Source organism: Conger conger, chromosome 5, assembly GCF_963514075.1.
Source record: "Conger conger chromosome 5, fConCon1.1, whole genome shotgun sequence".
NCBI classification, from domain to species: domain Eukaryota; kingdom Metazoa; phylum Chordata; class Actinopteri; order Anguilliformes; family Congridae; genus Conger; species Conger conger.
The window spans coordinates 5689234-5713608 of NC_083764.1; the positions used below are offsets into that span (position 1 = coordinate 5689234).

The window sequence follows — 24375 nt, forward strand, 5'->3', positions numbered from 1 at the left end:
GCAATGCCGTTTGTGAAACACAGGGTGGCAAGGTTGAGTAAGTTTTGTTCTTGTATGTTTTCGTTCAAAAACCTCCATAACTATATAGATGAAGAATCAGAAAAAGTGCATATTCTCTATTGAATACCACACCTCCAAGAAGACTTAAACAATAAGGAGACTGTAATTTTCAATGCAGGGCAGTTCTCGGGTCATTTATTTCGTAGATTTATTTGTGTTTCAGACAAAGGCATTCCTGGACAAGTCAACACTAACACCTCAACACAAAATGGTAGGCCTACTTAAACTTTGTATGCTACCGTGTGCTTCGCAGCAAGTGAACATACAATTATACCCAACACATACTTTCACATAACGATTGCTACATTTTCTGGTCCCCTTATAACAGGTAATTTAATTACTCATGCAACACTGGTCAAAACACTCACAGCTGATTAAAGACACTGCATCAGCAACAGTTGACAACACAGCAATAATTAAGGCACACCGTGTTAATCTGTGTCTCCATAAAACCTGTCATCTCATTTATTTCGCACACGCAGATATACCTGTATTGAACGCACGTCCACATTAGTACACGTTGGCTAAATGAAATACCGACACCAAACAACTGAATCCTTTTTTTTTCTCCAGGAAACAGTAAAAAAAACCAAAAAAAAAAAAACCTTCTAGATGACTGATTATTAGAATTTCTTGCAGTGTTATTGACCTTGCTACATTAAGTTCAGCTACATCTACATGTGACTACAATATAGTACAATACACAGAAGTGAATAGCAGAGAATATACTGGTGACTTCATTTTTGTCTTCTTCTTTGGTCTTGTGTAAGAGAGGCCTGTAGGGAAGGGCGGCGCAGGAGGGTGTGGTCTTCACCGGATGGTCTGCTATTAAGCGTGTTTTTCGAAATGCCCGGGGGTATGGAATGACCTGCTGTTCAAATCACTTATATCCAATAACTGCCGCCGTTTATGACGGCACGGTTCATTGAGCGTGTATTAATCGTTTTAAAGTGGGCTGCCTCTTACGCCACCGCAGTGGAGTGGTCCTCGTAAATCCAGTAGTCTTAAAACATTCGCCAAGGCCGCAGCACGCTAAACACGGAAACGCGAGCAAGATATGTCTCCATTTAATATCTTGACAGCGACGATCAAGATATTAGAAAAGCCTGTGTCTAGTCTACATAGTTCTGCACCGTTGGCTTGAGCTGTCATAAAATACGACTGCAGTGTAGGTACTGGTTTTAACAGTTCATGTGTGAGGATTTCACACATGCACAGATATTAATCTGGAGCGCAAAGACGGCTCTGTTCACTCTATTCAAAAAAAACAACGTTACCTCATAATTTAAGCACATTGTTCTCAATTCGGGGTAAGAATTTAATAACGTTATTTGGTCCTGTCCTATACATACGATACACTTCAGTAATCTACATATATCCAGTGATCTACACATATATATACTGTAGGCTATATATAAAAATAATGAAGAAAATCAATGCACAATTTTCAGACAGACTCCGTTACATGCGTCCATATTCAAAATGTGCCGCGTGCTAGAGTGAGGTCATCTCTTTAACGGCTTCCCCAACAACAGTCGCATTGCTTTTTTCTTTTTTTTTGTTAGGCAAAGGCTGAAATCGCAAGAAAAGGAGATATGGAGAAGGAACCTAACCTAAAAATATTGCCCATTTTCCAAGACGCATACATCAGATTTAGGACTAAAAATACAGCCTCACAAACTGGTCTGGGCCTTTGTGAAACTTAGATTTAAGCCAAAAAATGTTTTTTAATGAAATGACATTTTTAATAATAATAATAATCAAACCTTCAGTGATCACTTGACCCTGTTCTTGTGAAAATGTTAAGCAGGAAAGGGCTTGTGTGCATCACATGCTAACACGAATACATTATCCATCCATCCATAACAATTTAATAAGAGGGGGAAAACCATGTCAAAGGAAGCACAAAGCGCATCTGTCATTTGCATTAATCTGAGGTTGCCACGGTGTCCATGGTGAACCTCTTCATGTTTGTCAACACAGCATTGGCTCTGTGCATCCATCAGCCCTCTATTGAAAGCTACTGAACAAGTTCTGAACGCCAAGTCAAAACTACATTGTGCGCGCTGCGTAAGAATACCTTGTAAATTCTGAAACCCCCATTTACGTAGACTTGGCCTGTGTTCAGTTCACACCTGTCCACTGACTTGCATATGAATTGCTCATTATTCCAATGGTGATCTTATCAATGAGCACTTGTGCAGGAAAATACTAACATTTAATTGTGAGATTTGAGGGCAAATGTGGATTGAATCCAAGCCTTAAACTAGTTTCTTTAAAAGGTACAATAGGTCATTTCGGACTTCTAACGGTCAAGAGAGGAATTGCAGCAACAAACACGCTCAAACCACAACACTGTTTATCCCTCCCCCTTCTCTGTGAACGCTCTGATGTTGAAACGCCATTGGCTGTGGCAATAGGAACCAATTTTAAACCAATGAGCTTGAAATATCGTACTGCTATACGATATTTAGGTAAAGAAATGCATATTTTGAAACCCGAATTTAAGGACTATAAACACAGGCAAAGGGTGAGTCAGTGATGTCAGTGAGCCTTTTTCAATGATAGGAAGGGATTTACAATGGTCATGTAACAATGTTTTAACAAAAATCTTACCTATTGTACCTTTAAACAAATGAAAACTAGTCATGCAGAGTTCAAGTTTTTTTGTATTTTATTTCATTTTTTTAAATGGACAGTTTCCATTTGGGTGGTAGATCTCCAGGAACAGGGTTGGGCAGCCCTGCTCTAGCTGTTGAATGAGGCGTGCTTGGTTAGGGTTGGAGTGAAAACCTACAGGACAGCAGATCTCCAGGAGCAGGACTGGGAACCGCTGTCCAACAGGCACTGCCAGCATGGTTCCCAGCTGCTCGGGCAAGAGAATACAGCAGAGAGCTTCTCACAGCCTCCTCCATTCCACAGCTAATACCATTACTTTGGCCTGAAGCTGACAATAACAGCATCAAACACAACACAGGAAAGCCACAGCCTATATATATATATATATATATAAGCCCATATATTATATATAAAAAAACTATTTACCATTTAATGTTAAAACATGTATTCTGTGCCATTCTGTGAGAAATTGTAATTTAATGTGCATTAAAAAAAACAAAAAGGTCCCTCAGTTTACCAGCTCCCCCATGACCCACATCAACCGCCGCTGCTCCCAACAAACAAACAAACATTCATCAAAACAGACCTCACAAACACGCGTGCTTCATCAAAACAGACCTCACAAACACGCGTGCTTCAACAACACAGACCTCACAAACACACGTGATTCAACAAGAGCATCGGTGTGGCTGGAGAAGCATTCACCGCTACCTATGACGCCGGGGTCAAAGGTCGTCTACGGAAGAGTCCTGCACACCCCAGGCCTAGGAACTCCAATCCTCCGTCGGTGGGGTGGGGTGAGGTGCGGTGTGGTGGGGGTGGTGACGTGGTGGCGTTGGGCAAAGCTGTGGTGGCTCCGTGGTGTAAAAGGAAGCGGAAGTGATGTCATTCAGGAATGTCGAAAAGGACTTCGGAGAGAGCCTCGGGTCCGGGAGCTGCCGGTGCTTAAGATTCAGACTGCTGGGCGAGGGAGCAGGAGAGGGAAGAGAGGGTCAGTCAGGCTAAGACAGGGTCACGGTAAGACAGGGTCACGGTAAGACAGGGTCACGGTAAGACAGGTCAGTCAGGGTAAGACAGGGTCAGTCACGCTAAGACAGGTCAGTCAGGGTAAGACAGGGTCAGTCAGGGTAAGACAGGGTCAGGCTAAGACAGGTCAGTCAGGGTAAGACAGGGTCACGCTAAGACAGGGTCAGGCTAAGACAGGGTCAGGCTAAGACAGGGTCAGGCTAAGACAGGGTCAGGCTAAGACAGGGTCAGTCAGGGTAAGACAGGGTCAGTCAGGGTAAGACAGGGTCAGGCTAAGACAGGGTCATGCTAAGACAGGGTCGGTCACGCTAAGACAGGGTCACGCTAAGACAGGGTCACGCTAAGACAGGGTCACGCTAAGACAGGGTCACGCTAAGACAGGGTCACGCTAAGACAGGGTCACGCTAAGACAGGGTCACGCTAAGACAGGGTCACGCTAAGACAGGGTCAGTCAGGCTAAGACAGGTCAGTCAGGCTAAGACAGGTCAGTCAGGCTAAGACAGGTCAGTCAGGCTAAGACAGGGTCAGGGTAACATGGGTAATATATACACACACACGCCTTCTGTTCAAAGGTTTAAAAATCAACTCTGATGTATTACACGTGGTGGTCCCTGTCAGGGTTGACAATTTGTCCATAGAGTAACATTATTGGTCACTCCAGGGTCAGCCCTGGCTTTGATGAGGAATTGTGTACCTTAACTGCAGGCTGGGACGGGAGACCGAGGAACGAGAACACGCTGTTGTTCTCCTTGGACTGGAAGAAATCCTCGTAATCCTGAAACAAAATTGGCAAAACGTCAAGGGTCCTTTCACAGCAGGGGGGAGGATGATAAAAAGAGTTCGGGGAAGGCTCTTGTACTTGTCTAAACACAACGGTCTTATAGCACCTCAGCTGCGGACAGAGAACTGTAAACAAGAAGCCAGTGGGCTGGTGTTTGCACTCTCCTGATGAAGGGCCTTGTCTCTTAAGGAGTCTGAGAGAGAGTGGTGTCTACACTTTCATCCAAACGTAGCTCACGCTCAACTTCATTCACTCTGCAGGCCCCGCCCAACCTTGACCACGACCATCCAATCACAACACAGGGACACCATGGCCATCCAATCACAGCCCAGAGTGTGGGAAGAGGTGCATGACGCTCCAAATAAGCACCACCCCCCGTCCCCATGCCGCCCCCCCACCATACCCAAGAGTCTCGCAAGGCCTCTTGGGTAATCCCCCGCAGCACTGGAGGGATTAGGGCTCAATCCGCTGACCCCGTTCACTTCGCCTCCCAGACGGACTCATCACGGAGCCCGCGGTCCGATCGCACAGCAGTCAGTGAACCGGCCCTGTAAAGCCAGAGGTTGCCGCTTCAATCCTGCACGGGGCACTGCCATCGAACCCTGGAACTAAGGCACCACACTGGAGCTGCTTCCGTACATATCCATTGTTGTAAGCTGTGTATGCTCACAACACTACATCCTACGGCCAGGCCTGGGCCAAATATGTAATCGTTTTGGATTTAAATACTTATCTACACTTTACCGAGCTTGGCTGGTGTGTCGGAACCTATGGAATTGTCTGAATGTGTGAACCCTGCCAGTTGGTCCAATGACCCCAGGCGAGATCGATCGAGTATAGAAAAGTATTTGAATCCAAAATGATTATGTATTTGACCAAGGTCTGCCTACCGTCAGCCAGTCGTAGAAGACAGGACTGTTTTTGGTTTTAATCGTTCAGAAACGGATTCTCACAGATTCCATCTGTACAGTAGGGGGATGGTCAGATGCAGTGGGATACGCCGGACCGGTCCAGCACAGATACAGAACCTGCTGTGGTGACAGCGGTTTGAGATGCTGTACTACGGGTGGCCTGCACCCTGGACATTCTCAAACGCAGTGTAGCGTAATTATACACGTCTCTGAAGCGTTCCGCGCTCAAAACGTGGAGCGCGTCCAACAGTCCCGATCACACGCCGCCTGAGGCGGTGTGGTTCTCGAAACGTCCGGGCACAGCTGGAACGCAGTGGATCAAGACGGGAAAGGCCACCGCTTGGTTGGCAGAGATTTCCGAGGTTTACGTGGGAGGGGGTTGGGAGAGAGGGCACATTAAAGCCCGGCTGATCTCTTTGTTCTAAGCAGCAGAACAGAAAGTGGGTTAAACTGCAATCATCTACGCATGAACAACCTGCAAACATCCCGCAAAGCCCGACTTTCTCCTTCACCGTGGAACTTCACCCGGATAAAAATCACTGGTAATAATAGTTCACAAAACAGTCCACCACATCCACCAATCACAGCATGCAAATACCCACCCCTGGACCCGCCTCCAGTCCTGCCACAGCCGGTCACAGTCACCGACTTGAACCTGCTGTGGCGGGACTTGAGAGGATCCTTGTGATTCACCTCAGCATTTAGTTTGATCAGTCAAATTGTAGTAACAAGGTTTGGTGCCCTGCGGTTACTGATGGGTACACACTTACCCCACAGTACTGCTCTCCATTAAAGATCTGAGGGGGGAGGGGGACTAGCCCTAAGCTTACTGATGGGGACACACTTACCCCACAGTACTGCTCTCCGTTAAAGATCTGAGGGGGGAGGGGGTTCCCTTTATCGGGGTGCCTGTCCCCCGGAATGTTCTGGTACATCCAGAGCCTCTGGTCTTCCACCATGGTGATGTCCACCTCCTCAAACGTGATCCGGTTGGCCTCCAGAAAGCCCACGATTGCCTGTTGCCTCTTCTTGATCTGAGATGGGGGGGGGGGGGGGGGGGAAGGAGGTTTTGCTTAATTTGGAGAAACACAGACATTGGCTTTCACGAAAGAGCAAAGTAAAGAAGCCGGGGTGAACCCTTTGATGAGTAGGTTCTTTGGAGTGTTGTGTCAACATTCTAAGTCCGTGTTCTAGCACTTGTTACATCAGCGCTGGAATGTTCAGTTACACGCTGATCTGACCAGCTCAGATTAGATCAGCTCAGAGCCCTGATAAAAGGTCACCACATTTAGAATTAGTCAAAACTAGACAACACGCACGGCTGGAAGCTTAATCGCGGATGAGGACGGAACCGATGGCAGACGGTTTGCCGTCGCCGCCAGAACCTCTCAGACGTCTGGCAGCCTTGCTGGAGAAGCAGGGACTGTACCGTTAATCAAGGCCACAGATTTAGGGCCCCTGTTCTGTGTAAGCAAATGCAGACGGCACACTCATGTGAAGCACTTTGGCCGGCAAATCATGCACCAAAAGTTATATACATCAATAAAACCGTTGGGTTATGCATCTATGCCATTAACCTTCAGGCCTAAACATTGTGATAGAAATGCAACCATTAAAACAGCATGTTTAAAATACACACATTTTTAAAATGCATTTGAAAAACAAGCCTGTTGGCAGTTTCCCCTGAGCACCATGTTCGTAATGACATACAGGCGGTTTCACCGCGTACACTACGCACGATTCTGCAGTCGGACAGAGCGACATAATCACTTTCACGAGAGCAAAGTGGATCGTGTCTCGCCGTGTAGAGCTCAGACTTTAGACTGACTGACGGACTGAGCTCAGACTTTAGACTGACTGACGGACTGAGCTCAGACTTCAGACTGACAGGTCCGGACGGGATTGAGAGCAGACGAGGCGACACAGCGGAGGTCTAAACGGGGAAAACCTCGGATTACACTGCCAGCTCTCCGGCCCCCTCCCTCTCCAGCGGCGGACCCAGCTGTTCAGCGCTGCCGGCGTACTGGAAGCGTTTCAGAAGCTGCAACCATTTCCGTACAGCAGCCCCAGACACAGGGTGGCCTAGCCGCCATTTTGTTCGTGGAAGCACTCGCCAAGTCGGTGCAGACCTTTAGTTATTTTCAAATGAATAATTTCCACAGCGCTCACTCCATCAGACTTGAGGCTTCAGCTCTGCTAAGATGGAGGATTAGGGGCATGACAGGATGCATTTGGATCAAGCGGGAGTAGCCCAGAGAAGGGGGTGCTAACAGGACCAGACGTCTGATCTGATCCTCATCCGACCCTCATCCGACATCACACGAGGACTGCGAAGGCAACAAGAAGTTCAAGCTCAAGTATTTTTTGTCTTATATTAAGACTTATCTCTGAAGTCTTTTTCAAAATAAGACAAAAGCTCGTCATTGAGATGAGACAGTTTGAATAATTTCAAGATTTGCCAATGGGGTAAGCCAAAAAGTACCTAAAAACAAGATCTTTTTTTTCCTTTTTCTCTCAAGTGGAAAAAAATATTATGAAGGCAGACCTTTTTTGCAGTGCTCAGCTTGGTCCTCTGTCCCAAAGACTTGGGAGCAGAACACACCCCCTTACAAAATAACATCACCTTCACAAAGATCTCCATCAGAAATACCGTTAATCTCAATTCAAAATGTCGCTATCTCAGAAATATGGAAATATGGTAAACGAATCTCTGCCTAATCTTCAACATGCCTTGCCCTTGCCCCGTTATGTCACCCCGAGTAGAGATATTCTTCTCCAGGGTGCGAGTGTCAGTAAATCAATCAGCAGAAAGCCAGGAGCAGGAGTACTCCCAACCTCAGCACTATCTGGGTAACACGAGCCACGTTACCAGACAGATGAGCCTCAAACCGACTTCCTCTCAAAAGACTTTCACTCTCCTGGATTCTCTACCCGAAGCGAATAGCAAAATTCAAAAGCTATTTTGAAACCAAATGAGAGACATTCTTAAGTTATCTTTCACATTTAATCTTTAACCCACCCCCCAATTAAGGTTCCCTTGAAGTTCAAACAATAATACTGAGGTCCTTACAGTTCTATTACAGTCCTGACCAGTTCCTAACAGTAGTGTTGAGGCCCTGACAGTAGTTCATCACTAATTAGGAAATTTTGCTTCCATTTCATAGTCTTAGTCTGTTGACGGCCATCTTGTGAGCAACAGCCACACCCTCTTTTTTTTATTTATTTTTTTAACTACACTACCCACTGTCCTTCGATGCCCGAACATTAAAACCTGTTGTGGAGCTGTTTTAGCCCAAACATCATGCAACAGCAACACTCAGAGAATGTAAACCACCCGGCAGAACGAGATGGTGGAGGAGGAGGGAGAAGAGGAGGGGGGGAGAAGAGGGCACTGGGATTACTCCTCTCTGTGTAACAGGGGCTCTGTGGTTTAGCTGAACAGACAGTCTGAGGAGCCCATCTCGGTGCTGGGAGGTCGAGCACATTACCCGCTCCTCTATCGACTGCGGCCCCGTCAGGCTTATTAACCGGTAAAACAACACCATCAACCCCCCCCCCCCCATCCCACTCCTTTCCCGACCCCCTTACCGCCATTAAAGATCAACTGAACTGGATACTACCATCCGCCCGAGAGAGTCTTAAGTGCCATGGCGTTCTCGGAGGAGGGGGACTGCATCGATTACTCCCAGCCCTTTCTGTCTGTTAACGTGACAGGCCGACCCATAAAACAGGACATCATTGCATCATCGTCCTATCAAAGGAGACTTTTTTTCCGTTTTGTTTTTTGAGGGCATGTACCTGTGAACACAGAGGTCTGAACTAGCACTCGGCACTAGTCCTTCCGGGTCTTTCTAGAAGAAGTTGGTTGTAGCCGTGGCAGTTTCCACAGACATCCTGCTTCTAGGAAGACCTGGAATGTCTGAAATTGCTATGCATCAGCAGTTCCAATTACCTCCCACTATATCCCAGTCAGACGCTCTGTCTCCTTTCCACCGCCTCAAAATATGATTTAAATATTGCATGTTGCCAAGCTATGAGATGGGAACAAGAAAATACACTGAAAATGCGTAAGAGTTTTTCCTTAGAATTTTATTTATTTTACATAAAATAAACAGCCCGTTGAAGTGTTTGTTTTAACTTGGCATCATATAAATCTCACTGATTTGGTAGGCAGTCCTAGGCTAGTGTCCATATACAGATTATTATAGAGTTTATGTTCTTTGTTTTGCATGTGTGTGTGACTAGGTTTTTCCTCAAACTGAAGTGTATTAACACAATAAAGAAAAGATAGCCAGTAGCCAGCAACCCCACAGAGTGAAACAAAATAGGCATCACCCAAGGAAGGGAGGGTTTAATTCGGCCAATATGACGGGACATCGCCGCACGACAGTGACCCCTACTGGTCAATCAAGCCCCTACAGGTCTGCATGCTAAAGCAAAAAACGCAAGTTCCTCGGCGACCCGCAGCGAGAACTGTACTACTGCTGAACCAAACAAACAAGGGAAAGCAAACAAGCAAAATAAATAAAACGAGGAACGGCATGCGCTGGGTTTTGTTTTGCACGTCATGTCCCTATAAAAAGACCCGCAACTCCCTGGCGTTCTGAAAAAACACTCCCCATGGACTGCTTTCAAGTCGTAAGTGCTGATGACAGTTACTTCCTGCTTACTGATACTGACAGTGACGCACATCAGCTGAACGTCTCCTCCGCCGTTATTAACAAACCCGGCCCTTATTGTGACGAGTCAGGGCTGTGGCATCCTCGATTGCCGAAGAGCAGAAAATTAATCACATTTTCTTGTCTTGATGTAATATTGTGAACAATGTTTTTTCACCAAGAGGCTAGAAAAGGACCTCTTAGTATTCTGCCCCTGCCTGCAGTAGATACGGTTTAAATCCTTTATACTCTTTTTTCAGGATTAATACATTTGTTGTGACTTGACGTACCAGTTGCCTTAGTCTTTTTCTTTATTTCTTTAACTTATGCTAATAAATATATAAAAGACCTGGGTCAAATACTTAATTGTTTAGGATTAGACTTTTCTGTGCTCGATTGACCTTGCCTGGCGCAATTGAGCCAATCAAGAGGACCAGAAGGCGGAGTTTCCACTTTTAGAGAGTATTTCATAGGTTTTAATACACCAGACTAGCTCAGTAAAGCATAGACAAGTATTTTAATCAAAAACATTTACGTATTTGACCCAGGTCTGAAGTAAACTAAATCACAGTGGAACTGCAGGCTGTCTCAAACCTGGTGCACAAAGAGGCCTTCACTGGGGTTTACCAACACCTGTTCGTTCCCATGTGAATGGCATCACTGATCTTCTCTTTCTAATGCTTCTGAAGAAGTTCTCACACCACACTCACTCCGATTTCATCCTCACGCACTGTAGTTCTCGCAATTGTGTAGACGCTTTATTATCGCTAGTGTTGTGTTTGCGAAGACCGTTTTATTGCTACTTTCGTTTGTCTGTCTCATCAGACTAATCTACAAGGTCCAAGTTCTTATCTTTGTGGCCATTCCTAGCACTGGGAGCTGTACTTCCCGCTAGGGTCTTTCAGCGCACTTGTCCCTGGTTGTGATTTGCACTCAGTTGTACGTCGCTCTGGATACGAGCCTACGCCAAATGCCTGTAATGTCATGTAATGCAAGGTACCGTAACGTTGGGAAGCTGCAGTGGCTTTTGTAATTGAGCCATACACATTAGCATAGCGTGTACACTGCAGGGCCATTGCAGTGCGAGGCCGGAGTCATCAGGACAGCCTCGCATACACTAACAGACACGTCGATGAACTAACGTGCTAAAGAAGAGCTTTTGTTTGGGACTGAAACACAATACTTCCTTTGTTCAGCTCCTTCAACCACAAATAACCATGGGAAGCAAAAAAAGAATACAATCCCCCCCCCCCTCGCAGAATGATGCACACACAAATTATTAATGTTCATAACTGCATAACTGACATTTTGCGGGAACAATATCTCTTTATGTCATTAAAATGCGAGGCAGTATGTTGAAATGAACAGGGTGGCAGGCTTTTGTTCTGCCTGGCCGTGTTTATGCCTTATTGTGTTGGCTCCTCGTTCACTAACCTCATTGTTCTCCACCTCCCTGCATGCAGGGCACTGAACTGTATTTTTACCCGAGTGGTTTTATTTACATTTGTACGGTGGTGCAATCTGCAGCCTGGTGCTCATGATCTGTGCTGGCCTGCCAATGGGCTGCCAGTCAGTTTTCCTTTTTGAATACACTTTTCTCACTTTATTTCCAACTATATTCAGCCAATATATCCTGCGATTGAAATGTTAGTCAAGTTTGAACGCTGAGACTAAGATATTGATTCAGGGAAATCAGTTACTTTTCAAAGTGGCGAAGGGCAACACGGTAGGCTCTAATAAACAGTTAAATCAGACTTCGTTTCTAATTCTGATCACAATATCTATCCAATAATCACCTGTTCAATATGTTGTTTATAACAGAAACTCGGTCACATGTAAATCTCTTGGACCGAATATAGGACAGATCACGGTTTGCATTAATATTTATTGGCGTGCCCATTATATAAATTGTTGATGAGACGAAACCCTTACTTTGATCATTTGGAGAGGCCAGTCGCATATTAAATGAGTAACCCTCCCCCAATTGGAACCGTAGTATATGCGGCGGCTTCCTCGTAAGAAATGACAATCGCCCAAGAGAGGCCGTTAACGGAAGCACGATTAGTACACAGAGTCTGACTATGCAGTCGATGCGTACGGTACTCCGGCATCCCCTCTGTTATGCCGTTTAAAATAAACGCGTAGTCGCTAGAGGATTTAGCTGCTAGGTAAAATGAGGTTGTTAATCTTGCCGATGTCGCAAATTGACAGGTCGAGCTCAAATCAATTCGCTTCAGTTCAATTTTATTCATATGGCGCGTTTTACAGAGACACAGCAAAAGGACGCTTTACTAAGGAAATACAAAATGCACACAGTGCTGCAAAACATCTAGCTACAAAACTGACAGCGAGTGAGCCAATAAGAGCCCTTGAAGATGAAAACATCGTGCACGTCTTCGACGCCTGTGACGCAGAACATATAGAACTGGGGGATTCCGCGGTTGGTTCCATTCCAAGGTGGTGTCCATATCTCTGCGCGTACACTTAACTTGAATTTATTCAATAAATAGCCAACCGAATAAATGCAATAGGTGCTACACATATTCTGGAAAAAAAGATATAACGATAAAGATATAAATGGATATTAATGATAATTACATTATAAAGATTATTTACAAATAGTATGTTTTTGTCACATAAGTAAGCAAGTAATTTCTATGATTTTCATGAATCAGACATGCTCCAAACGCACTTTATTGTCCTAAAAATGTCCAAGATGCCCAAATGCGCACATGGGCTGGGTATGTCTATGCACATCTGCACATGCGTGTAAATATGCATGCATGTCCGTACGCGTGTATGTGTGAATGCTTAGGCCTATATCTGGACGTGTGTGCGTGTGTGTGTGTGTAGGTGTGTGTGTGTGACTTCACAAGTTAATTTGGTTATAGACAAATCTTCTGAACATATCTTTCTAAAAAAAGGAAATGCTCATGTCATAAGAGGCTGCAAACTATAATCACATACAGACTGCAGGGCAAAAACTGGAGTTTTATTTCAGTTGCACTGTCCTCATGTTTCATTCAATAAGAATCTATTTCCTGCACCGCAGCATAGGTAAGGCCTGCCTGGCTCCTCAAACATCTGTCCAGGAGAGATGAATACAGCTCTGAAAGAGGTCTCCATGGTCTCTCTAGAGGTGCCATTCCAAGTAAATGAACTTCACTAGCTGAGGTCAGCACAAGCCGTACAGCAGTCAGGCTGTGTGTACCCGTGTGTATGTGTGTGTGTCTGTGTGCAATGAGTGTATGCATCTGTGTGTGAGTGTGTGTGTGTGTGTGTGTGTGTGTGTGTGTGTGTGTGTGAAAAAAAAAAAAAAAAACATGTTCTATGATGAAACTTTTCTGGATTCCTGAGATAAAGTAAACCAATGTGTTACTCATTTCTCCCATTACTCACACCATACCTATTTTGGGAAGCAAAACCTTCAGGACGGTGGTCCCTGCAATCACACAGGCTCAGCAGCTGAAACAGTTCACTTCCTCAAGCTTTCTCACTCAAAACTTGCAGAAAAGAAAAGCAAATGGTTCAGAGAGCTTTCATGTTTACATAAAAATGTCAGCGTCCATCTTAAACAAATTTTGACCACAGTACCCTATTACCGTAAAGCCATACACGCAATCTACTGCTTGTCTTCAGTTACCAAAAGCAATTGAATTTACCGCATTGCAAAGTAATTTCAGTCACATGTCCCTATCTTTCTGCAATAGTCTCATAACTGATTTGGAGCAAACAATGAAATGTGACGTTGAGAATTAAATACATGTAACCTTTATACATTTATATCAGTGTGCCAGTTTAAAACAATTGAATTGTTTTAAATGCATGGCCAAGAGATATGAAATGTAAACTTGCACTTTAAACAGCCTTCAGACTTTACTGATAATGAAGCCAGACTAGCACAAACTGAAAGAACCTGTTAGCTGCATGTGTGGCTATACGCAAAGTCACGTATAAAAACAAAATAAATAAAAAGAGGAACAAGAAAAATCTACATTCCTCAAATCATTCATTCGTTTGGAAAGTATACTACTATACGACACCCTCTCATTATAAAACATGAAAACAAGGCAAATTAAAAAAATAATAAGCAACAGTCTGTAAATGGAAATCCAGGAAACGAATGTATATCTATTGTTATGGAGAAACAGCAACACTGCCAATAGTTACGACGCCAGACACACTGTAACCTAAGGACTGCCAGGTTTCGTTTTACATATAATACAATATTAGCAAGACATAAAGGAAAAAAGGCTACGGGTTAAACCTTCCAAATGATCTAATTTGGAAAAATTCAATAGGCTCGGCAGGGAAGAAAACAACACGACAGCCAATTGGATAATTAGATTAAGGAAGACAAGCAGACAAATGCAAATACACAAGTCGTACGGAAATTAAAATTCACGCGATAAAAATTCAAATATCTCTCGGCTATTAATCTTAGCCCAGAAGTTGACATGCGGAATCAGCTCAATTACATTGTAACTGGATGTGCTGTGTGGAGATGCATTTAGTTAACGAGAAAACCCCGCTACTAAATACTACCGCGGTTGGCTATACATTAAAGTTACATAAATTGTGTAGCCTACTCCTGTCCACATGAACGCTTGCTGAATATCGTTGTCATCGTCCCATAGAATTAATGCAACTCACTGAGAAACGGGCAAAAATAACGCATAATTCCCATTTTACTTACCACAACAGAACCCGACGAAGAGGCAATGTAAACTCTAATTACCATCCTATTAATCCTGGCGGCAGCGGGTCCTTTTACTGAGTTTCTTCAAGTGTTCCTCCTTCAGCAGAGATTGTTTATTCAATGGAAAACGTCCCAGCGTCCCTCCTTGCCCCAGCGCTTGTTAAAATTGAGTAAACGCGCTGTCTCGGTATTTATGTGATTATATTAACGCTGTCACTCCTACCGCGGTCTTCACTCCCCCTGTAGGCACTACAGGGTAACGCTGATGATCTCTTGCAGACACAGAGAACAAACAAAGGTATCATGGGAAATGTAGTGCTTTGCAAATGGGATTTACTCCTGCGTGCTGCATTTTGCATCCGGAGTAGATTTCGTGCTGCCAATTAGAGGTCTAAATACGTTCATCCTGCCTGTCTTAATTGTATCTTAATTCCACAGTAAACTGCTTGTTTTTTTTGTCCTAGTCTTGAGTCATAAATCAAGTCTTAACCCTGCTCTGGCCTAAATTCCAACCTCAAATTAAATTCCTCCACCTCACCTACCTATGGAGCAATCCTGGGCCTGCTGCCGCCACCATTCCTTCTGTTGTCAGTAAAATATTAACCCTGTCAAACACTCTATGCCAAAAGACAGCTTCGTGCATGTATCTACAGTATTGAACACACCACACCCCCCCCCCCCCCCATCCATACATTGTCTCTGAAATACCACTGAAAGACAAATTAGCCTAGCCTATTAGTATATGTCTGCACTTTCTTGTAATGAACAACTTCATCATCCATTCCGGTTGCAAAAGTGCAGCACATGACTAACATTAATAAACACTAAGGCCTGTTCGAGGCAAATCTCTGAATTTCCCGAACTCCAGCAAGTTAATATAACAGCCTAGATATTACGCATCATTCCAAAATACTTGATTTATAAATAACGTTAGTCTAGGCCTTTGGAACAGACGGTAAAAACGTAGCCTGTCAATTCTATTGAGCGTCTCTCAATCTCTGATCTGCTAGTACTTTCCTGCTGATCCTGCCATTTACTTGGGCAACAAGTGGTTAACACACGGATCACTTGAGGTTGCCATGGCACGGCGTCGATCGTCCGACACTCGGTACTAGGCGTGGACTGTGAAAATACAACATTAAGTGTCACTTTTCGAGGTGGAGAGACTGCCGTTGGTACCAACTCTACAGATCCATCATACGAAGAGGAAAATCCGAAATATCACCAAGAAAACGGGACAAGGCATCATCAGGCGAACCTAATCCGAGGGCAGCAGGAGTGTAGCTTGGTAGCTAACTGGCCAAGCTAGCTAGTTAGCAACAGAAGCCATTTTCCTACCTCACAACATTAACGTTAGCTAAGATTAGTTAAGTACGTGAAGTAGGTTACATGGAAGTTTTCAAAATATCTTAAACAGGTTGGTCCGGTGCTATTTTGATTTCATGTTTTAATCTTAGGTATTCTGCTTGCTGTCTAACTGGCGTTTTGATTTGCTTATCTGTTAGCTAGGCTGCTAACAAAATAACTGTACTGCATGTAGCTATAATTAACGTTATATTATAGCTTGGTTTCTCTCAGCGATAAAAAAGCAACGTTTGATTTCTTGGTAAATTAGGTACCCAACTGTACCAAATCACCTTCCTTGTTTAGCTAGTTACGGAACTTATAGCGTTAGCTAAATTTGTCGATAAACACCAGTTTGCAGGTAAGTTATGTTACCTTGGTATTCTTACACCAAATATGATGACAAAGACCCCAGATTTTTTTTCTGTTTCCTTTTTTGACGACCTCTTTTTTTGGACTTTCCAGTCTTTAGTTGCTGTGCTAAATATCTAAGACGACAGATTTGCTAGACATCCTTCTATGCAGTCGTAATGTTAACCTGGTTCATCACTAATTGAGTATTGGTTTAGATTGACATTTGTTTTTGCTGATCAGCCCTGGCTAAGCTAGTAGTCATGTGTTTCTAGCCTGAATCTGTCAAGAACATAAGGATGTGTATTCCAGCTAATTTTGGCAGGCTGTGATAGTCCACCGAGACCTGCTGTGAAAAATTATTGAGTGAATTAATCCTATATTCTGCTTATTTTTTTATTCCAATTAATTATCCACACGAAGTCAGTAAACGTCACACAGTTGACACAAAACACTATAATCCAAATAAGTGTTAAAAGTTTAATGTTTAGGAGTAGGACCAGACAGCTCTGTAGAAATACACAGTGTTACATAAGAAAAATGAAGATACCTCAGTATATTGTGTGCGTTCAGGCGTTCTCGGTCATTCAATCATGCCGCGTTGAGGGTGATTGTTTATCTCGGTTATTATATCCCTGGCATTCGCTATTTATTCTGTGCTAGAACAAGAACACAAATGACATAATTTTTCAGTACCATTTGTCTCCAAAATGGAGATGTTATTTTGTAACCTAGATTTTCAGAAGGTTTACAGAGCCATTTCTACCCCTCTTATACAAATAATAAGGAATATTCTCACATACTATGATAGCTTATGGTCATTACCAGCTCTCAAAGTCAACGGGTTTGATCTTTTCCATAGCGAGGTTAAACGGGAATATTTGCGGGAATAATTAAAAGGAAGATCTTTGGAAATTTGAATGCTAGAATTCGTATGCACAACTTTGAGGGTAATATTCAGACCGTAAGGAAGGCATTCTTATGCTCGTTTTCATATCCCCCCCAAGGCCAAACAGACCCATTTCAAAGTAATCGCATCCATATACCCGGTCAGTGTTTTTCTGGAAAAACCGGTTAAAAAATTTGATTCTGATCCATGTTCCTTCTGGTCCTCGGAAGCAGGGTCACTGGAACATTGTTTTCTCACTCTTTTTCCAACCAATTTCCAAGGGATATACAGAAATGGGTATAATTTAAAAAGACTGCTATCCCTGGATAACCTTCCACTAAATGTCTCTGATTTAATAAATATGGTTGTTATTCTTATGGGGAAATATCATGCCCATAATTGCGAGTGGAAAGGCATTAAACCAACCACGTCTGATTTCTCTCAACTGTACTCTCAACTCTCGAATGTATGAAATGCGAGAACAAATTTACCATGAAGATTTATAAGACTAGCCTATATCACAACACCTTTTCTTTTCAATTCTGCTCCTATGTCCTTTTTGTTCATTATAATCCAGTGTTTATTTTATTTCATGATTGTGTGGACTATACCACACCCTGTATGGTTATAGTGGTTGTTTTGTTTTTGTCTGTGCTTCTGTTAGGATTTGTAATTTGAATTTGTTTAATTATTCTTTAAAAAAAGGCACTTTTTCTTTCTCCACCACGTCTGATAGAATGATTATGGGAATATGTTATTTCAGTAGCAAAACTGTTCATTTCTGGTACTCTCTGTAAAGCGTCTTTGTGACAGTCTTCTGTGAAAAGTGCTTTTTAAATGAATTGAAATTGAAATTGAAATTGGAAATTGGAAATTGAATTCCGCGGCGTTCCTTGAACAGGCTTTGTCGTTGGACCCGCCATATTCCCGGAGGCTCCATGGATTCCCAGAGCATCAAGCAGGCCTACGAGGACAACAGGGAGGCCGAGCGGGACCGGGAGTCCCAGCGGAGTTCGGCCAAGTACTCCGAGGTCTCCCGGAAGGCCGGGTCGGACCGGAACGCCGACGGCAGCTACAGCAACAGTGTGGCCAGCGACCGGGCGAGGACCAGGACGCGGGACCCCGACCGCGACCGCGTGTCGGACGGCGAGAAGGACAGCGAGCGCTACTACTCCGACGAGTACGACAACATGTCCCCGTCCGACCGGTCCCGCTCCGTCTCGCCCTGCTCCCTGTCCACCTCGCCCGGCCTGCGCAGAGCCCCGCGCGCCCGCCTCCCGGCCAGCAGGAGGGGCCCGCACGGGAACGGTACACGCCCTGTGATGGAGACACGCACTCACACAGACACGCACTCACACAGACACACACTCACACAGACACGCACTCACACAGACACGCACTCACACAGACACACACTCACACACACACACACACACTCACACACACACACACACTCACACACATAAACATACACACTCTCACACACACACACTCACACACACGCACACTCTCACACACACACACTCACACACATAAACATACACACTCTCACACACACACACTCACACACACTCACACACACACACACACTCACACACACACACACTCTCACACACACACACTCACACACATAAACATACACACTCTCACACACACACACGCACATACGTACACGTACACATACACGTCTGTTCATGCAGGCTGTTTTAATGCCGTTTATATTTCAACTGCATGCTTTTCATTTAAAAAATGTTTTATGTTCATTAAGAAGTCTAGCAAACTCACCCTTCTGTCTTCTCAAAAGCATGACATTTGCCTCCGCAAAGTAAGACTACATTGTATTTACATGTTACAAACAGACCATTCTTTTTAATTGACAATTTCTGTGGTGTAAAGGCCAGTGTCCTTGAACGTCCTTGAACATTCGATCCTCAAAAGTCAGACAGTGATGGAGGTGATGAGATATCACCCTGCCATTGAACAGTAATGAAATATGGACTAAGCAGAAACATAGACGCTGTCTTTTTACATAGTGATACACATATATGTACATTTTATTAATTCATCAGCATACTATCCTTTACAGTACCTGATAGGATATGACCGAGAGCCAGTGTGTTGATCTAGTTAACTAAATGACAAGCGTGCTACCTTTTAGGTGAAGCACACAGCCAACAGTCATTGGTGTTTGGCAATTGCTTCCAAAAACATGGAACCATGTAGATACAAAGTTTCAAAAATACATCCTCCCTAATGCCAATGCCCATATACAAATTTAATATTAATTTGATTATTGTATCGTCACAAAGTAAACTGAAAAACCCAAGGTTATCCCAAAATGTCCTTGGAAATTCATGGAAAAAAAACATTTCCTTTGAGTGACAATTGAAATACTATACAGTTGGTATACTTGTCTTTTCACAGATCATTTAGGCTACTTTCCTGTAGATGGCGCTGTTTGTCATACTTTGTCGTCAACGTTACTGTCCAATATTATTTCTCATGAGGTCCTTGCTTGAGATGCACAAATACTATTTGTATGAAGCATGACATTATCTAAAAAAAAAATTATTGTAGTGTGTGCTGTTATTTTCCAATGAGATAACTATTAATATCATAACCAAGCCTATCGCTTAAAAGAAGACCAAATTCTGATGTGTGTGGACCAGCCTGTGCTGGGTTATGTGGAAACTCTCCAGCTCTCCAGCATGTAAAGGATCAGACCTGGTGTTTGTGCGTGTGGCCTGTCTAGGGACTAGCTCTGCACTTGCAGTGGTGTAGACGTTGTGAGAAAAGTTGTGATTTTGCCTGGGGGAGGCACAGATGTTAATTATGACTTATTGAAATTAGTAATTGAATAACCGCTGTAATTATGCTCAGTAGTAGTTGTAATATTGTTGAAAATGTATTGCATTGTGTGCTCCAGGCAGCGAGTCTGGAGTGGGTTTCAGAACACCGTGTCAATTCACAGTGCCATGTTTTTAAGTCGCACCGTGTGACCCAAACATGGACCGGACAAAAATAGGAAGACACTCAGCCAACGGGGGTCAAAAATCTAGTCTTCTTTCAGCGGTGGATGTCATCTCATAATGTGCTCGTCGGCTATTATCATGTCAGGACTGCGTTTGGGAAACTTCAGACTATGCCACTTCTTCGTTGCATTTTCATGGGATAAATTAATAGTCGATCACACTGAATTTTCTGATGACCGCACAGCTGGGACTCTATCTGCCCCAGGTCTTTCCAGGCCTGTTCCCTGGCTCAGCTCTTTCGCCCTGGGCTTAGTCCAGAACTCCTGCTTTTCTCCTGCCGTGGTCTGAACCGTTAGGGGACGAGGCGCTGTTGGAAGCGTGCGCTAACGAGCAGCGCTAAACCCTGTTTTCGAGTAACCCCGAGAGAGGGCGACCGCACCGACCTGCCAAAGCGTAATTAACGGCTCCCCGCAACGAGCTGCCCCTCGCTACGCACGCGAACGCCGTTTGAACGACCCGTTTTTCCTCGCCGTCCATCTTGTCCGTGTGAGGCAGCGGCCCGGCCTGGCGTAGCGTCGTCGGTCAGAACTGACAGTTTGGCCTCGCCCCAAACGGCTCCTGCCGATATGCAAGGAGGCCTGCGTTTCTGTCTCTGCCACAGAGATTCTCTGCACCGTGTAGAGTTGCTTTAAGACAATAGCCGTGTAATGCAACCACAAATAACGACAGTGAATTGTAGTTATGTAGCACCTTTCGATTCCCCCACTATCGGTAGCACACATCTGGATGGTGGACAAAATAATTATAATGGGGGGAAAAAATAATTAAAAACGATTACTGCTGGCTGAAAGCGGATGTAGCAATTTTTGAAAAAATAATCTTGGGTTTGTGGACCCTTCTTAAACGCCTCTCTTGGCTCTATAAACGGGCTCTATTGTCTCAGATGCTATCACGTTATCAAAGGGAGTTCAATTTAATCGGGCCTCGCCTGCTGTATCTGCCGGCATCCCCTGTCGGTGAGTAACGGTGGCTGTATATTTCCTTCAAAGCGGAGATAATCGCCGTATCCCTTTTGGTTGACAGATGCCAGCTATTTTTAGCTTTCTGACCCATATTTTCCCTAATACGGATCGGTGTAACGGTGTTGAAATGCGCGCGTTGCCCTGAAGGCGCATAATATTTGCCGCCGGTGCGTTTGTTTTCCATGTTCTTATTTGTATTTATTTATATATTTATTTAAAGACTTGCCACAAGCCTGTTGTTTGCAGCGCCTGCGAGTGACAGCTCGCCAATAGCTGCCGCTGCTTCTCTGTAATTACTGGGGGAAATTACTGAGGGTTTTATCTGCGTTTGGCCGCACTTCGCCCGCGGTTTGCCACCAGATCTGATGTTACCGGGGCGCCGTCCTATGCAAATGAACTGCGAAAATCCCCTGATACAGGAATTAAATGGGTCCCTCTATATTTCGGTTAAAACGAGGTACAGAACACACATTTCCCCGCGATTATTCCTGGACGTGTGGATTATAACTTTGAACGTCAGTAGCCTCAGGAATAGTTCTGCGCAGGCAGCAACCCAGCGAATACACACAATGTTCTCACAATGTTGCTGCAATGTAGTGGCAATGTTATAACATTGACAAAACATTCAATTAACATTGTGAGAACGTTTGCTGTTGGCTGGGAAGGGAAGTATTTTATAGGAGACTGTTTAAACGAAGGACAGTGTTGTTGTTTTTTAGTGGCAGTTCCTCATATCATTAAAGATTACTCTCTGTCACCGATTTCTCGTTTATTTATTGATTTAATGCCGTAACACAGAGGCCTCGTAAGAAGCGCTCTAAATCACACCTGGATAAGCTCACGACCCCTTTGTTAAAATGAGGAAGTGCTTGCAATAATATTTTTTGGAGAGGTTAGTTAAACTGAAGGTTTCATTTATAGTTATTGTGTGTGTGTGTGTGTGTGTGTGTGTGTGTGTGTTTGTGTGTTTTGAAAAACAGGTACTGATGGACATGACTGTACTGATTAAACATGAGCTCACATAACCTGTTCTCTCTCTTGTTCTCTCTTCCCTGCTCTTTTTTGTCTGTCTCCTTGTTTTCTTTCTCCTCTTCTTCTCTCCTCTGTCATTTCACCTCATTTTTTATTATCTCTCAATGTCTTTCACCCTCTGTCCCACTCTCCCTCTCCCTCCCTCTCCTCCCCTTCTCTCTCTCTCACCCCCTCTCTCCTCTCTCCCCTCTCTCTTCTCTCTCCCTCATTCCTTCTCTCTCCCTCCTTCCCTCTCTCCTCTCTCCCTCTCTCACCCCCTCTCTCCTCTCTCACTCTCTCACCCCCTCTCTCCCTCTCTCCCTCTCTCACCCCTCTCCCTCCCTCTCTCTCCCTCTCTCACCCCTCTCCCTCCCTCTCTCTCTCACCCCTCTCCCTCCCTCTCTCTCTCTCCCCTCTCTCTCTCTCTCTCCCCTCTCCCCCTCTCTCACCCCCTCTCACCCCCCCTCTCCCCTCTCCCCCTCTCCCCCTCTCTCTCTCCCCCTCTCCCTCCCTCTCCCTCTCTCTCTCTCTCTCTTTCTCCCCCTCTCTCCCCCTCTCCCCCTCTCTCCCCCTCTCCCCTCTCCCCCCCCCCCCTCTCCCCCCTCCAGGGCTCCAGCGGCCGGGCGGTAAGCCGGTCCGGGCGGGCGGCCGGTCCCAGAGTAAGGAGTCCCCGCTGAAGGAGCTGGACGTGGTGACGAAGCGGGTGCTGTCGGCGCGGCTGCTGAAGATCAGCGAGCAGCGGAACCAGCTGTCGGACCTGCAGCAGCGCATGGACGGGCTGCAGCGGGAGAACCGGGCCCTGAGGCAGCTGCAGCGCCGCCAGGAGAGGGCGCTGGAGCGCCTGGACCAGGCGGACGGCGAGGTGGCGCAGCTGATCGCCCGGCACGGCGACGAGGCGCACGTCCTGCGGGAGCGCCTGCGGAGGACGCAGGAGCGGGAGCGCGCCGGCGAGAGGAGGCTCCGCGAGGTGGAGGAGGAGCTGCGCAGGGCCAGGGCCGCCCTGCAGCGGCTCAGGAAGCTGGCCCAGGACCGGCAGCTGGGCGAGAGGGACGAGCTGGCCCGCCGGCTGGCCCAGGCGCAGGAACGCGCGCAGGACGACGAGCGCAGGATCAAGGTGAGCGCGGCCAATCAGGAGGAGCCTCCTACGGGAGGTCACTGCTTTAGCCAATCAGGAGGAGGCTCGTATGGGAGGTCACTGCTTTAGCCAGTCAGGAGGAGCCTCCTATGGGAGGTCACTGCTTTAGCCAGTCAGGAGGAGCCTCCTATGGGAGGTCACTGCTTTAGCCAGTCAGGAGGAGCCTCCTATGGGAGGTCACTGCTTTAGCCAGTCAGGAGGAGCCTCCTATGGGAGGTCACTGCTTTAGCCAGTCAGGAGGAGCCTCCTATGGGAGGTCACTGCTTTAGCCAGTCAGGAGGAGCCTCCTATGGGAGGTCACTGCTTTAGCCAGTCAGGAGGAGGCTCTTATGGGAGGTCACTGCTTTAGCCAGTCAGGAGGAGCCTCCTATGGGAGGTCACTGCTTTAGCCAGTCAGGAGGAGCCTCCTATGGGAGGTCACTGCTTTAGCCAGTCAGGAGGAGCCTCCTATGGGAGGTCACTGCTTTAGCCAATCAGGAGGAGGCTCCTATGGGAGGTCACTGCTTTAGCCAGTCAGGAGGAGCCTCCTATGGGGGGTCACTGCTTTAGCCAATCAGGAGGAGGCTCTTATGGGAGGTCACTGCTTTAGCAAGTCAGGAGGAGCCTCCTATGGGAGGTCACTGCTTTAGTCAATTAGCCAATCTGGAATAGTATGTTATGTAATGTCATTGCCTTACTCAATCAGCCAATCCGGAAGAGGATGTTATGTGATGTCATTGCCTTACTCAATCAGCCAATCCGGAAGAGGATGTTATGTGATGTCATTGCCTTACTCAATCAGCCAATCAGGAAGAGTGTCGTATGATCTCATTGCTTTAAGAGTCACTTCCCAATTAGCAGATTAACTAAATCAATGAATTCACATGAGAGATGCTTCCCGATTGGCTGATTTGACTG

General features: G+C 45.4%; 2 protein-coding genes across 4 annotated transcripts in view; one reads left to right on the top strand and one right to left on the bottom strand.

The window, feature by feature from the left end:
* Positions 1–166: 166 nt before the first annotated feature.
* sh3bgrl2 (SH3 domain binding glutamate-rich protein like 2) lies at positions 167–15411 on the bottom strand. Of its 3 annotated transcripts, none has more exons than XM_061243916.1 (4): positions 14794–15411; positions 6246–6431; positions 4400–4480; positions 167–3639 (listed from the first exon to the last, which is right to left on the bottom strand). In XM_061243916.1, the coding sequence occupies exons 1-4, from the start codon at positions 14794–14796 to the stop codon at positions 3625–3627; spliced, it is 285 nt and encodes a 94-aa protein (XP_061099900.1). In that variant the 5' UTR covers positions 14797–15411; the 3' UTR covers positions 167–3624. The 3 variants fall into 3 exon arrangements, with proteins under 3 accessions (XP_061099900.1, XP_061099899.1, XP_061099897.1); XM_061243915.1 differs by having other exon boundaries at positions 167–3636; positions 14752–15410; XM_061243913.1 differs by having other exon boundaries at positions 14752–15409.
* A 341-nt stretch (positions 15412–15752) lies between these two features.
* The window catches only part of lca5 (lebercilin LCA5), a 19005-nt gene continuing 10382 nt past the window's right edge, over positions 15753–24375 (top strand). The window contains exons 1-4 of the mRNA XM_061241580.1: positions 15753–16171; positions 18240–18657; positions 19449–19451; positions 22960–23457. Of these exons, the coding sequence (XP_061097564.1) occupies positions 18277–18657; positions 19449–19451; positions 22960–23457 (882 nt within the window). The 5' untranslated portion in view covers positions 15753–16171; positions 18240–18276. The remainder of the gene's footprint in view (positions 16172–18239; positions 18658–19448; positions 19452–22959; positions 23458–24375) is intronic.